General features: G+C 44.5%; 1 protein-coding gene across 9 annotated transcripts in view; it reads left to right on the top strand.

The window, feature by feature from the left end:
• Positions 1-15,563, top strand: part of NCOA2 (nuclear receptor coactivator 2) — a 303,670-nt gene that overhangs the window by 279,018 nt on the left and 9,089 nt on the right. For 8 of the 9 annotated variants that reach the window (XM_032316141.1, XM_032316133.1, XM_032316134.1 and 5 more), the window contains 7 exons: positions 3,891-4,056; positions 6,989-7,267; positions 7,978-8,055; positions 10,334-10,568; positions 12,169-12,346; positions 13,058-13,256; positions 15,248-15,337. In XM_032316141.1, the coding sequence (XP_032172032.1) occupies positions 3,891-4,056; positions 6,989-7,267; positions 7,978-8,055; positions 10,334-10,568; positions 12,169-12,346; positions 13,058-13,256; positions 15,248-15,337 (1,225 nt within the window). The remainder of the gene's footprint in view (positions 1-3,890; positions 4,057-6,988; positions 7,268-7,977; positions 8,056-10,333; positions 10,569-12,168; positions 12,347-13,057; positions 13,257-15,247; positions 15,338-15,563) is intronic. The other variant, XM_032316140.1, reaches the window with a different exon arrangement.

Genomic DNA, 15,563 nt, shown 5'->3' with positions numbered 1-15,563 from the left:
GAGGTTCATGTACAAGGAGTTGGGAGTTGAAGGCTCAATGAGGACCCTACTGTAGACTGAGCATTTTGTCCCTTGGGGATTATTCTAGTCTAAAATAATGGAATATTCTTATCAAATGCACAGATGATGAAAGGCAACAGGGTTTCTGAAATGTCATAAAGTAGAGTACATTCCCAGAGTTTCTTATTGTTTTTTGTTTTGTTGATGTTGTTGTTGTTTGTCGGGTTTTTGTTTTGTTTTGTTTTGTTTTGTTTTAATACATGTTTTAGGGCACCTCAGTGGCTCAGTCAGTTAAGTGTCTTCCTGTGGCTCAGGTCATGCATGATTCCAGGGTCCTGGGATTGAGTCCCACATTGGGCTTCTTGCTCAGCAGGGAGTCCGCTTCTCCCTCCCTCTCTGGCCCTCTCCCTGTTCATGTTCTCTCTCAAATAAATGAATAAATAAATCTTTTTTAAAAATAACAGGTTTGGGGGCACCTGGGTGGCTCAGTGGGTTAGGCCTCTGCCTTCGGCTCAGGTCATGGTCTTGGGGTCCTGGGATTGAGCCAATCGGGCTCTCTGCTCAGCGGGGAGCCTGCTTTCTCCTCTCCCTCTCTGACTGACTGCCTACTTGTGATCTCTCTGTTAAATAAATAGATGAAATATTTAAAAAAATAAAAAATAACAGATTTCAGGGGCACCTGGGTGGCTCAGTTGGTTGAGCATCTGACTCTTGGTTTCAACTCAGGTCATGATCTAGACGCTGTCTAGGTTTTAACTGTATTTGTAATTGCCCAAATGCAGGGTAATAGGTAGGCATTTTTAAAGTTGGGATTGGAAGTCTGTATTGGTGTTTTTCCCCATAAGCCAGTCATATTATGATGTCTCTAGGAAGTGACAGATGTGTGGTATGCCCAAGTTTATCAGATCAAGCCACAATGCACTGTACTTAGTTCTGAGTATAAGGTATGATATCCTGGCTTGATCAGGAGCCTTTTATTTTCGTCAGCTGGAAATTTATTGAACCTATGCAGTTTCCAGTACTGGGGTAACAAGGAGATTTAAGATCTCTTCCCTGGGTATAGTCCAAAGCTGATGTTTTTAACATAAATAACAATGTCAGTTTTAAGTGGAAAAGAGAGGGGGAAGCCTGGAATGACACGTTGTGGCCTTGTAGTGGTTTAGAAGGCATCTTCTGGAAAAAGATCAATTGCCCAGGTTGGCTGGGGCTGACAGGGAAGTTGTGGACATTGAGTTTTGGAACGATCCAGCTTTACCAAAGTGTATGTGTACTTAAATTCCACCACAACCACCTGTCTGGGGACATAGATATTTTCCGGGAGAGCTGAAATAAGAATTTTGAATCAGCTCAGTAAAAATCGTTTTGGGAAAAGGAACCTGACAACTTTGTATAAGGAGAACTGAAGAGAGGCTGACTCGACAAGGGCCTTGACCAGAGTAGGAAGGCCTGGAAGTACTGTTTGACTTTCAGTCAGCATCATGCACTGGTTTGATGTTTTTTTAATTAAGAAAAGCATGGGACAAAAATGGGTTATTTTATTATGCTGGAAATTCTTTTAAATGCAAATAAGCATTTGCATTAGGTTTTTTTTCTCCTTTCTGCCTTTGGATGTATCTTTCCTGGGGTGGCTTTGTCTTGCAAAGGGCGACTGTACCTCCCTTCCCTGCTGACACTGGGTTTCCTCTGTTCCAAAACTGGAGACTCTGGGTTGATGCGAACCCTCAGCCTTCCCAGACATAAGAGAGTAGATCTCAGGGGCACCTGGGTGGCTCAGTTGGTTAAGTGACGGCCTTTGGCTCCGGTCATGATCCCAGAGTCAGCAGGGAGCCTGCTTCTCCCTCTCCCACTCTTCCAGCTGATGCACATGTTCTCTCTGTCAAATAAGTCAATCTTTTAAAAAAGAGAGTAAATTTCACCTTAGCCTGCCATTGGTGAAGGGGTATGCTTGTGTGGGAAGAAACAGAAGTTGAAACAGAAGTTGAATAAAGCTAGACCAAGAAAATCTTTTAATGCCTCATGTAACTAGCATCTTTGGGGAGTGAGGTCCCAGGTATAAGCGATTTGGTAAACAGACAACATCCATTCTTGGCTGACTTGTACTCTTTTTTCATGAAACTTAACCACATCCGAATGTTGGTCACTCCTCTGGGGAAGTTCCTCCTCTTTTTGCTTCTGTCACATGTGGTGTTTCTCTTCCATGTTGCCACTTTTCTACATCTGCTTCTTCCTCCTCCCACTCGGTAAGTGTGGCAGCAGAATGATCCGCTCACCCTTAATGTTTCAAAACTAAATTCTGGAAGAGTGCGGATGCTGGAGAAGCAGGAAGGGCAGGAGGAACCACTTTCACTAATGATGTCTTACTGAGAAGCCAGGCAGTGAAGGGGGAAGAGGCAGGTGGAGAAAAGGCCCCAGAACTGCATGCAGAGCACGAGCCTCCAAGAGTGGCAGTTGCCTTTAGCAACGGGAGCCCTTTGAATGGACCCGGTTGGCTGCATCACACACCACTTGGCGTGTGGTGGTGGCTACATAGCCAGGTTGCGGTGGCTCAGAGGTGGTGGGAATGTGGGCTTGGAGGCAGTGACAGCAGGTGAGCAGTGTCATCGAGGGTGTGGTTAAAATTGGGCGATTTTCTTTGCAAGTTACTAGGGATAAATGGAGGGTATAAATTGTTTTTTAATGCACTGTATTATAACTGTTTTGAAATTAATTGTTGGCTTTAATAGCATTTCAGGACTCTCAGCCAGAGTGGCATGTTAAGCTGTCTTTAGAAAACATGGCCTATGAAAGGGGGTCAGAGAACTTCATCCTTTGACAGATCTATTCTCAGTGACTTAAAAATGAAGCTGCTTACTCATAAACTTTTCTTTTCTCCAGAACATTATATGGTAACTCTAAGAGTACAGATTAGACTCTTTTGGCAAAATACAAGTATCATTTTCCCTTCTGATATTAAACTAACTCAGAAGTTCTTTTTAAACACCCCCCACAACTTGTCTCAATTGATTTAAGTTATAAGAGTTTCATATTCCATAGAGTTTGGGAATTTAGTGTTATGGTTATACCACCGATGACCTTATATAATAAATATAACGTGTACATTTGTGATCTACTGTTCTTGAGTCTCTAACTCAGGCCAAGAGCCACACTTCCTGAGGGCTTTAAGAAATGTTCACAAGGCCTGCTTATGCATGACTAAGAAGCTTCCTATTAGTCCAGCCAGTGTTAGTCTAGCGACAGCTGAATTCAAAAACATTAATGTACCTTTTATGCTTCTAGGTCTCTAGTCTCTCCCAGGTGGGTCATCAGAGCCTCATATGAAATAAGGCTGCTCCGTCAATTTTGTGTTTCCTACTAACGTTCAGAAAAATCCTTTGATTACTTCAGGGCAGAGTAAATACACACACGCCTGAGACTTCCGCGTACATGTGTGGTGATACAGGGATTGGGCAGGCCCTAAACCCACGCGTGCCTGTGCTGGTGTCCCTGCACCACGGCGTCTGCTCCTGTGATCCCCGACTCATGGCTGAACGTCCCTCAGCCTCTGCATCACCTGCTTTCCTTGTGTATCTCTTATTTTTAGAAGTAATTTTCTTATTACAAGATGATTACACAGTTACTTATTGAGCTTTACAAGCCTTAAAGTGGGGGCAATAACCACAGAAATCATACATCCCATGCCTCGAGTTGGGTCTGGCCTGTGTTAGGCACTGAACAAAAGTGTGTCTGTCACTGTGACTTGTCATTTTGTTCTATGTCTGGCTGGTATGGTATTTTATTACAAAGACCCTGGAAGCCAACTGGTTGACTTTTGTCAACTTTTAAGAGAAAGCAAATGTTTTCTAATCTGCTAGCTTCTCCACGGGCCCAAAGTGAAGTCTGTCTCCTTACAGGCAGCAGTTCGGCAGCTCTCCAGATGACTTGCTGTGTCCGCATCCTGCGGCAGAATCTCCGAGTGATGAAGGGGCTCTCCTGGACCAGCTCTATCTGGCCCTGCGGAACTTCGATGGCCTTGAGGAGATTGACAGAGCACTCGGGATACCAGAACTGGTCAGCCAGGTACGTGCCACAGGGCACTGGTGGGGGCCCAGCACTCTCGTGGGCACAGGATTGTCCATTTTCTTCTGTTTATGATCTGCAGTCTGCTTTTTAGAGTGCTGCTTTACCTCCTAACAAACTAACTCTGTTTTCTTTCTTGCCCTCCTTGTTACAGTCACATAAACTTTTGCCCAAGGATGGAAACACTGAAAATGTGCTTCACATATTATTTGGGTTATTGAGCTGAAAGTCAGAAAGTCAGGGCCGACTCACCTAATGACAGGGAGAGACCGACGAGGAGCAGAGAACAGGGAAGTCGGGAATGGAGCATGGCTGCCCCAATGACCTAGAACCCTTTCTTCTAAAAAACCAGTCCGTATCCATGATCATCTCATTCAGTCTTTACATTTGTGGGCTGGTGATAGGAAGCTCTTGTGCTAAACGAATACTTTGCACGTAAGTTAGCAGAAGTCATTTTAGAAGTAGCTGCAGTTCATTAGTCATTTTTACCTTTGTGTGGGTTGAGCCCACAGTAATTTGGGGGATATTTAAGCATAAATGGGAATATAAGGGAGTTAACCAGTCTTAATGTGCTTATTTAGCTTTCCTCCTCCCGACAATTAGTTGGTTCAAGTAATTCTCTGCTTTAAAGAGTACTTTATAGCAATAATACAGTAAACCTCACTCAGTCTCATGCAATAGCACCGTATTTTCTGTATCTGGCTACTCGGCTAATGGTGCGCAAAGCAGACCTCCTGATTCACTTTGTAAAGCGTATCAACAGCCACAGATTTAAAAAAACGATCGCAGTCTCGGTACCGTCTTTTTTTTTTTTTCAGCACAAATCATCTTTATTTCTTACTGTTGAAAAGAACCTTCCTGTGTCCACCCTCCTTCTCGGGCACGTGGCGTGTCAGGAGGGTCTGTGTGAAGGCAACGCGGAGCCAACAGAGGCTTCTCCGAAGCACAGAAACAGTATTGTCATCATGCCCGCCGTGCAGCAGACGGGAGGGTGGGGGTGAAGACTTGTCAATTCATATCGAGAAGAGCAGAATGGAAAGAAATGACTGGAGAGGTTACATAATATAACCTGAAGTAAATCGAGAAAGGAACATGGAATTTAAGTATTTCCTGTGTGGCCGGCTGGCTCTGCTTTAGTGGTAGTTAGAAGTCAGCCTCGTCGGTATTGTTATCCTCAGGTTTGCTCCAAGTGACATTTAAAAATACGGCTGTTGGGATTGCTGGGCCACCTGTAGCATTGTTTTTGTCAAAGCTAGTGTCATTTCATCATTAATATTTTTAGTCTCCTTTCTTTATCTCTGTCTTCTATTTTGTCTCATCACATCTGTCGCGAATATAGTAATATCATATTAAACTGAATTACAGAAACATACAGTGGAGTCAGGAAATGGAGAGTACAAATGGATTTATTTGTACACATCAGAGTTGTGTGTTTTCTTTAAAAAGGGAAATTATTGGAGCACCTGAGTGGCTTAGTGGGTCAAGCGTCTGCCTTTGCTCAGGTCATGATCCTGGAGTCCCTGGCTCGAGCCCCTCATTGGGCTCCCTGCTCAGTGGGAGAGTCTGCTTCTCCCTCTCCTTTTCCTTCTGCTTGTTTTCTCCCTCTCTCTGTCAAATAAATAACAAATTTTTTAAAATCTTTAAAAATGGAAATTATATAATTAAATTTCTTCTTGGGGCACCTGGGTGGCCCAGCCATTAGGCGTCTGCCTCTGGCTCAGGTCATGATCCCATGATCTTGGAATCGAGCCCCACATTGTGTGCCTTGCTTGGTGGGAAGCCTGCTTCTCTCTCTCCCACTCCCCCTGCTTGTGTTCCCGCTCTCGCTGTGACTCTCTGTCAAATAAATAAATCTTTTTTTTTTTAATTAAATTTCTTCTCTGTTAAAGATGGGCAAATATTTAAAGTTCTGAGATAGTTTTGTAGGTGTGGTTAGAGCAGTAATTCAATAATGAATGGTTTCCCCGGGGTAGGTTCCATCCACATTTTTTCAGGGGAAGGCAGCGGCCCCAGGCTCCTCCTGCTCTACCTTGGATAGACTGGTCTGAGTGAGGCCTAGGACATGACTAAGCTGAAGAAAACTCAAAGAGATACCTTTCCTTCCCTCCTTATATCTGGAGGTTTGGAGCAATCCCCCCAGAAGTAGAAGGAAGGGAACTCCGGGTGCTCCTTCATGCCCTAGACACAGACACTGAGACGCTCCTCCTGGCATTAGTTCTGGATTTTCTATACCTGTCTCATTCTGATCCAGATAAGGCAACCGTAAGAAGTCAAGAACAACAAACACATCAGATATGTCTAGGAGGTAGTAAGATGGGGGCCAACTGTAGAGAATTGTCGGCCATAGAAGGCAGTTACACCAGGGCAGTGTATCATGCTGGCGAGGAGGTCAGACGCTGGCTCACAACCGGAGGGGGACCCACTGCTTACCTAGCCAGAGGGGCCTGCTGCAGCTTGCCTCTCGGCTGCAGGTCTCAGTGTTTGATAGCTGCAAAATAGGAATAATGGTGATGAGCACCCCAACACAACAGATCGCAGCTAGGCTCCAGGGTGGTTGTCTGACTAAAATGATTGATGCAGGTATGAAAAATGAGCGAGAACATGTAACACTTCTAGGGGAAATGCACATTTTAAAGTCCAGGTCAGTCTCTGACTGGCAAAGTGAGGAGGAAGAGTTGCGTAGTCGAGGCCTCGTTCTCGCTTCCTTTGGAAGAAGCATCGCTTGGAGTCCGGGCCAGCACCGCTTCTGTCCTCACACACAGGGGTGTGTTGAAAAAAGATACTCTTTAGGAGGAAACCAGGTACCTTGAGTCGTAAGTGAGGATAGAAAGCTTCAGCTATGTGACAGTGAGAGAAACTCAGCTCATGTTGACTCTGCTGTTTCCAGTGGTTTTCCTTACTTGACTGGGTCATGTCTGGGCTTTCTCTGCAGAGCCAGGCAGTCGATCCAGAGCAGTTCCCAAGTCAGGACTCGAACATCATGCTGGAGCAGAAGGCCGCCGTTTTCCCGCAGCAGTACGCGTCTCAGGCACAGATGGCCCAGGGGAGCTATCCTGCCATGCAAGACCCAAGCTTTCACAGCATGGGCCAGCGGCCGAGCTACGCCACACTCCGCATGCAGCCCAGACCAGGCCTCAGGCCCACCGGCCTGGTGCAGAACCAGCCAAACCAGCTGAGACTCCAGCTGCAACACCGTCTCCAGGCCCAGCAGGTCCGCTCTTGTGGGTGCCTGGGAAGGTGGCGGCTGGGGGGCAGTTAGGCATGAGAGGGCATAACCATCCTGTGTCCTTGGGAAGTGCTGGAAGCCCTTCCAGGATGATCCTACATCTCCCGCTCTTGCCTGCTTTGCCGGTTTCTCTTTGTCTCCTCAGCTAACTCCACTTCAGCCCGGAGTAGCTGTCCATCTGTTTCAGTGTTTCCCAGCCCTGTTATTTATTAACAGTGGAGCCTTGAGCTCTCCGAGCCTCCATTTTCCTGTCTGTAAAATGGGGTTGTTGTGTAGCGTTGCGCAATGAGTACGTGAGTAAAAGGACCTCACGTGGTTTCTAACCCAGTGTGAGCCCGCAGGACAACGGTAGCTCCAGTCCAGAGTCCTGCCCCGTGACAGAAATAGTCACTCTTAGCTGAATGGGGACAGAGCAGTTCTGCCTTATGGAACACCTAGATAGCTCAAGCACAGGCGTTCTCATTGAAATAAGCCTAGACAGATTTCCAGCAACAGTCCAAAATACCTTCTCTGTTTAAGCAATGTAAAACCTTACTGATAATTAGCTTTCTGAGGGCATGCCACCGTAAACTATGTGGTTTCAGTATCTAATGGCATTCAGGGGTTACATTGGGGAGGGTGATCTCTTAAGAAAAGTGATTTAAAATATATGCTGTTTTAAAAATGTATTGATTCTTCTGTGTGCATGCATTTAGAATCGCCAGCCGCTTATGAATCAAATCAGCAATGTTTCCAACGTGAACTTGACTCTGAGGCCTGGAGTACCAACACAGGTAAGAAGCCAACCAGCCGTCAGCTTTCACGGCATCTGTTGATTTTCTGTCATTTCTTCCTCCTTGATATTTGGTGCAGAGTCACTCAGAAGCCATCTGACCCAGATCAGTGCCATGGATCTGTTGTGTCATTCACACGTCCGTCTTGCCTGCCCCCCCCTTTTTTTTAAAGATTTTTATTTATTTGTCAGAGACAGAGGGAGAGAGTGAGCGAGCACAGGCAGACGGAGAGGCAGGCAGAGGCAGAGGGAGAAGCAGGCTCCCTGCTGAGCAAGGAGCCCGATGTGGGACTCGATCCCAGGACCCTGGGATCATGACCTGAGCCAAAGGCAGCTGCTTAACCAACTGAGCCACCCAGGCGTCCCCTGCCCCCCCCCTTTTTTTTTTTTTTTTAAGATTTTATTTATTTGTCAGAGAGAGAGAGAGAGAGAGCAAGAGCGAGCACAGGCAGAGTGGCAGGCAGAGTCAGAGGGAGAAGCAGGCTCCCTGCGGAGCAAGGAGCCCGATGTGGGACTCGATCCCAGGACGCTGGGATCAGGACCTGAGCCAAAGGCAGCTGCTTAACCAACTGAGCCACCCAGGCGTCCCCCCTGCCCCCTTTTTTAAAAAAAAGATTTATTTATTTCAGAAAGATAGAGCAAGCTAGCATGCATGCTTAGGAGAGGAGCAGAGGGAGAGAGAAACTCAAAGCAGACTCTGAGCTGAGCTCAGAGTCCAACACAGGGCTCAACCTCATGACCCTGAGATCATGACCCGAGCCAAAACTAAGAGTCAGGTGCTTAACCAGCCGTGCTATCCAGGCACCGCAGCCTGTCACTTTTGTAGTTCCCTCCTAAACACTGCCATTTTCACTGCCAAGTACAGTCGATTCTCAGTATTTACTTTGGTTGTGTTCCATAAAGTGAACGCAAACACTGAATTAGCGAACTGGAGAAAGAGAGCGTTCGGTTCCCGCCAGCCTGTGTGATGACATCGCCCTCAGTCCGTCAGTACAGAACCCTGTTTCTCATGTGTGTTTGGGTTTGAAGGCACTTTATGTGATACGTACTGTTGATGCGCTACCTTGAACTCAGAGACAGTGGCGCTATGACTCTTGCCTGATCAGCGAAGCTCATCTAACCCGTGTTTTCCCCAGAAGGCACGTCACCGCCTTTCGCTGTTAGAAATGCGAGGCAGCATGGGGCGCCTGGTTGGCTCATTGGGTTAAGCCTCTGCCTTCGGTTCAGGTCATGATCTCAGGATCCTGGGATCGAGCCCCGCATCGGGCTCTCTGCTCAGCGGGGAGCCTGCTTCCCTTCCTTTCTCTCTGCCTGCCTCCCTGACTGCTTGTGATCTCTGTCAAATAAATAAAATCTTTAAAAAAAAAAAGTGAGGCAGCATTTTAGCACTCCTCTTAACAGCAGGATCACCGGGGAAAAGCGCAACAGAGTGAAAAACGTGGATCTGAGGAGTCCACGAAAAGGGCACTTCTTTCCAGTGTGAGGCTGAGACAAGAAGGCAGTGTTGCCTAGTTTCAGCCTCTGGTGGGAACAATACGCACCTCGGACATGCCAGGTTCTTTGCCTCTCTGCACATGTCCCTAAATGACGGCAGTGCTGTGAATACTGAGTTGGGGGTTACAAATAAATTTTAGCAAGTAGGTAAGTTCACCGGTATGGAATCCATGAGTAATGAAGATTGATTGTGCATCACTAGGACCCATTAATGGCCTTCTTGCTCTTGCTGGCAGCAAGCACTGGCACCCCTTCCCTGCATCCATCCCTCCTTTCCTCCTCATCGTTCTGCCCTGGACTGTTTTGTATGTCCCTGTTAACCCCCTCTCCCTACACTCCCCACTTTCTTCCTGCCTCCATTCAACCTTTTCCAAAGTGTCTCAAGCCACGTTTTGGCACAGGTGGTTTGGTTTCCTGTTAGACCTGAATGTCCCTTGAATGAGACCCAGGTTGCCACTTGAAGGTGTCTAGGACATTCGTCTTACAGATAGCACTGGTGTTGAGTCCTTCCCGTTAACCGTGCCTCTCGCGGTGAGTTCCTGGCTACTTGAACTAACAGTGAACGTACCCTTCTAAGTCATTGCAGGGTTTCAGAAAAATCATCATCTCTATAGACTTTAGAAGCTCATATCCTCACCCACCAACTGTTCACCTCTAAAATGTTCTTTCCTGTTATTTTATTTTCCAAATGATTTTGTCCTATTTCTAATATATAGTTTGTTTTTCAACCTGTGTCTCCCCCCAATGTTTCCCTCTGTGTACTCCCCACCTCGCCCCTATTTTAGGCACCGATTAACGCACAGATGCTGGCCCAAAGACAGAGGGAAATCCTGAACCAGCATCTTCGACAGAGACAGATGCATCAGCAACAGCAAGTTCAGCAGCGAACGTTGATGATGAGAGGACAAGGGTTGAATATGACCTCAAGCATGGTGGCTCCTGGTGGCTTACCAGCAACTCTGAGCAACCCCCGGATGCCCCAGGCAAACGCACAGCAGTTTCCGTTCCCTCCGAACTACGGTACTGGGCTTCCGTCCCCGCCATCTTTCACCAGTCCTTTCTCCCCAGTGTCCCCCAGTCTTGGGTCTCAGCTCTGCCCTCACAGCTGTTTGCTTGGCTCCCAGAGGAGTCTGGCTAGCCAGGGAGTGATAGGCAACCCGGGAGGACAGCTGGGGCTGGTCAGGAGCCCCAGGTCCAGCACAGTACCTCCCGTCTCTCAGCTCAGGTACCGCCTTTTCTCTGAGTGCAGATCTTACTTTAAAAGTGACCGAAGTAAGTGTGTGTGTGTACAGTCCCTCGGTTGTGTGAGTGTGTGTGTGAACACACGTGTTTCTGTCAGCGTTTGGACACATGGGGGCATAGCCATGTGTTTATGTTTGAAAACCTCTGAGTCTGACTCAAATCAACAGATACGTACAAAATGTTGAAAGACCTATATAAATACAACTATTAGACATTCTGTAATTTTTTAAAAAATGATGAAGCTTTAATGAATCGATAATTTGTGAGAAGTGTTACCTAGAAACCCCAGTGGAAGGCCTTTAGGTTTTCTTCGTGTTGATTTGTTGTTTAATGTCAGTCTTAAGAGACAGACGTCTCATATCATAAACATTAATATTTGTGTGCATGTCATGTTTAATGAAAGGTTAAATTATTGATAAAAGTAAGTGCTTATGTTGTTCCTATTCTGAATGATTTTACCTATCTTTTGCCAGAGTTATCTATAAATATCAAGTCTGTGTGGTGCTTACATTCATGTCTCCTGTTTCTTTAAAGAAACAGTTACTGGGCAGCTTTTTCAGTGTAATCATAAACTTCTCTTTCACAGCTAATCTAAGTATCAATTAAATCTGCACGTTGCACACATCTAGGCAGAAACACGCTTCCCTTACTGTCCTTGAAATTTCCTGAGTTGCTGCCTTTGTTTTGAAGCTCCGTTCCTCTGTGTCCTTTTTGATGACTTCGAAAAGTCTTCTGAAAGTTCTTTCGCTCCTTGTAGCGTAAATGCCATTTGCTTCTACACTGAACAAGAAGCTTACACAGAATTTGTCTGATTCTTGCTCATCTTAGATAGCACTGAAGAACCATAGAGCCCTTTCTAAAGACAAAACAGGCTAATCGTGATGCAGTTACTTTTAAAAATGCATTGATTTCATCACAGAATGACTTGATTCAATAAAAAATTATTCAGGTGTTAACTTTTTATATACAGCTGAACTTTAATCTTAACCTAAATTTTATAAACAATCCAGTTATACTGATACATAAAAATGTAAAGACTATTTCAGGTAAAAGAGAAATATACCTGTTTGACTCATTCTTGATTTGGAGAGGGATAAGGGGACAGAACAATATATTCTCCATCTCTAGTCATGGTGGTTAACATGGTTCTTAGGCACCCTTGTGACCACTGTAGAGAAGTAAGATATGGAAATTTCTTGCTTCATGAATTAAATCCCATTTTGGAGTCTCTTTAAGGTGTATATAATTAACCAGCACATGATCAGGTATTTGAAAGTAATTTTCTATGTGTATGTTAATTTGAACGTTCTCTTTTTTTCTCCCTAGTCTCTACCATAACACTAACAATCTCTTTCCAATTTCTGTTTTGTTTTTGAAGGAATAAGTCAGCAGCCTGATCCAGGCTTTACCGGGGCAACGACGCCCCAGAGCCCTCTGATGTCGCCCAGAATGGCGCATACCCAGAGCCCCATGATGCAGCAGTCTCAAGCCAATCCAGCCTACCAGGCCTCCTCTGACATGAACGGGTGGGCACAGGGGAATATGGCCGGAAACAGGTATGCCATGTTTATGTGGCATTTTGATATAAATGATCACCAGGGAATCTTTCTGTAGACCACCTGTCTCTTTTCTGTATTTTTTTTTTTTTTAAACTAAGTAAGCTCTATGCCCAAGAGGGGCTTAAACTCGCAACCCTGAGATCAAGAGTCACTTGTTCTAATGACTAAGCCAGCCAGGTGCCCATCTTTTCTGTTTTTTTCTTAACTTTTTGCTCAAGCAAACAATGTCAAATAAACTATTAAGGAAGTTTACTTTTCCTAGGGCAGAAGTTATCAGAACTTAGAAAAGCTTACCATATCTTTTCCTTAGGAATGAAAGGAACTCCCCTCAGAAGGTATCACTCCACCAGTTTAAGCAAGAAACTACTCTGGATGGCAGTGCCTTAGAAGCCATCCTTTATCGGTACATGCAATAAAAGCAACCAGATAAAAAGCTTGTTACGTGCAGACGTGAAAGTGGAAACTAGATCTCTAGACCTTCCCAGTGAGGTTAGGAAAAGGAGAGGAGCGTGGTCACCCCTGCAGCTTCCTTGAGCACTTCCCCTTACCATTTCGGACTCGACCCCTGCTGGCTGGCCCACCCTGGATTCTTTCTGCTTAGATTTACTTATTCTGAAGTAACTGAACTGCCTGAGAAACCAGCGGGCAGAACTGCCTGCCTGTTTGCCCTACAACTCTTGACATTTTCATCTTTTCCTTGGGTTCTAGCATGTTTTCACAACAGTCCCCACCACACTTTGGGCAACAAGCAAACACCAGCATGTACAATAACAATATGAACATCAATGTATCCATGGCGACCAACACAGGTGGGATGAGCAACATGAACCAGATGACAGGACAGATCAGCATGACCTCAGTGACCTCCGTGCCTACGTCAGGGCTGTCCTCCATGGGTCCCGAGCAGGTGAGCACCCTGAGAAGCAGCCCACTGTCTACTGATCAAAACTTTTTGCCTATTTCTGCACTCAGTGTATCTTGCCACATACTTAACATCTACCATCAACTCCCACTTTTATTTTGATGAGTGTTTCCTCACCTTACTTTCACCTGTGTTAGTGCCATTAACAGAAATACTTGTTAATGACGAAATAAACATGAAAGGATTCTTGACGGCTCAAGGATATTTGAAAGTATTTCTTAACTTTGTCACTTAAATTATTTGAGGAACTTAGCAGTATCTAAAGTGAATCTCTAAAAATGGAATGGTAAATGTGTTTCCTAAATGGCTTTATTTTGGATTTATAGCTAAAGAACTGATTTTCTTCTAAATGAAAAATCAGATGAATCGCAAAGGCCGAACTTACTGCCTGCCATCCCGTTAGCTTTATTCCCCACTCCATCCCCCGCCCGGTCCCCACCCAGTTAGCTTTAAATGACACCGGTCATCCAAAAACTGTTCTAATCATCATCTTGAGGATGTGAGTGCCATAATTTTCTGGCCAATACTTTTAAAAGGCTTCTGCTTGAGACTGTAATTCTGACTAAGGCTGTAGTGATTCTACTATCCCTAAGAGCACACCAACTTCACTTGGTGGCAAAGAGACTCAGCACACTGTTACCTCAGTCAGCCGGGGATTCAGAATCTGAGGCAGCTGAGCCTCAGGTAAAAATATCAGTTGGTAATTTTTAAATCGTATTTACAGAAGACTTCTTTCTAAAGGGCACAAAATGGCTTGGCATTCTACTACCTCAGTAGTTCATGCAAAGTAGAGATGTGGCAAGGACCCTGAGTGTTACTTCATGTATGGAGAAATCGAGGCATGGAGGGTTTAAATGACTTAGTAAGTCACTGACAGAACTGGATATTTCAGTTAGATGAGAATTGTGAGAATGGTGAAAGATTCAGAGTTTGATTAGGTCTATTTAATCTGATGTTGGTAAACCACAATTTGTGTGAAAATTTTACTAAATTTTACAGCACCTCAGCGTTTTATTCTATAAGAAGATGTTAATAAAAATGCAGAGTAGTGCATGAGAAAATTCAAAGCCCTTTGCAATTGAAGAAAGCTCTGTGTGTGTAATAATTTGCACTTCTTGTAGTTGAATTGATGGTGGCTAAATGCTTACTTGGGTAAATTAAAGAGACATAATTAAAGATAGACTCTTAATCGTTTCAGTGGAGAAAACATGGTGTTGATTTTGTATTTTCTACAAAAAGAAACCAGTAGTGGTTCCTGATTCTCTTTCTAGGGAAACTATAAAGCCAGGGCCACTGACATAGTCTAGTCTAGCATGGGTCCTACTCAGCCTATCTGGAAGTAAACTGGTGCATTTTTAATAACCCAGATCACTTCTGTATAGAAACTTTTGCATAGATTTAAACCTTTTGAGTATCAGAATTAATTTGAGAAGCCAAAAAAATACAACTCTAGCGTGTTTCTTCAGACAAAATCAGTCCTATACAGTATTAGTATTTGTACCTTTACTAATTGTATGAATGCTAATGAATAGTTCACTTGGTTGTAGAAGATTCCCCAAATTCAGCACTGTTGGGTACTCAGACTTGCTCTTGCTCAATTAACTAACTTAAATAGCAGAGATACTAGGAGCTTCTCAGATGACTTTAAAGTCCCATATACGAGTCATTAGTATCATTACAACCAGCCAAAAAGGTGAACATATTAAGGCATGAAAATGTTTCTATTATTATTGTCTCTGTCAAATTTCTACACAGAAGGAAAATTTTAATTTTGAAGGCAGTTAGTGTGACTTTTATTTTCTTGTTCCTCCATACTCCACTGCCCGCCCCCCAAATCTATACATGGGAGAGTGGATACAGGGATGGAGCTGTTTTTATAGAGTCCTCTTTCTCCATAATTCTGTTCCTAAAAACCAAGACAAGGAGGATTGATGGTTGGTTTTGGACGTGCCACTGAAGCTGTCTTGTGCCCTCAGGTTAATGATCCTGCTCTGAGGGGAGGCAACCTTTTCCCAAACCAGCTGCCTGGAATGGATATGATTAAGCAGGAGGGAGACGCATCACGGGTAAGAAATAGCACAGGGTGAATAGGGTAGTAAAGTGAACGTGGGTATTTTATAGACCAAAACTGGCAGATACATTGTCAGCAAGTAGACTGAAGATAGTTATAACACTTGTGATTTTGAAAAATACCTTGTAATTTTATGTGGCATACAGTGGTTTTCTATGAATAATTATTTCTTTAAATTCATTTTAATTGAGCTAATGGTGGTGTTATGAATTAAGAACACT

Source organism: Mustela erminea, chromosome 16 (genome assembly GCF_009829155.1).
Source record: "Mustela erminea isolate mMusErm1 chromosome 16, mMusErm1.Pri, whole genome shotgun sequence".
Taxonomy (NCBI): Eukaryota; Metazoa; Chordata; class Mammalia; order Carnivora; family Mustelidae; genus Mustela; species Mustela erminea.
Note: the sequence above shows the minus strand (reverse complement) of the source record. Positions and strands in the feature narration are given on the sequence as shown.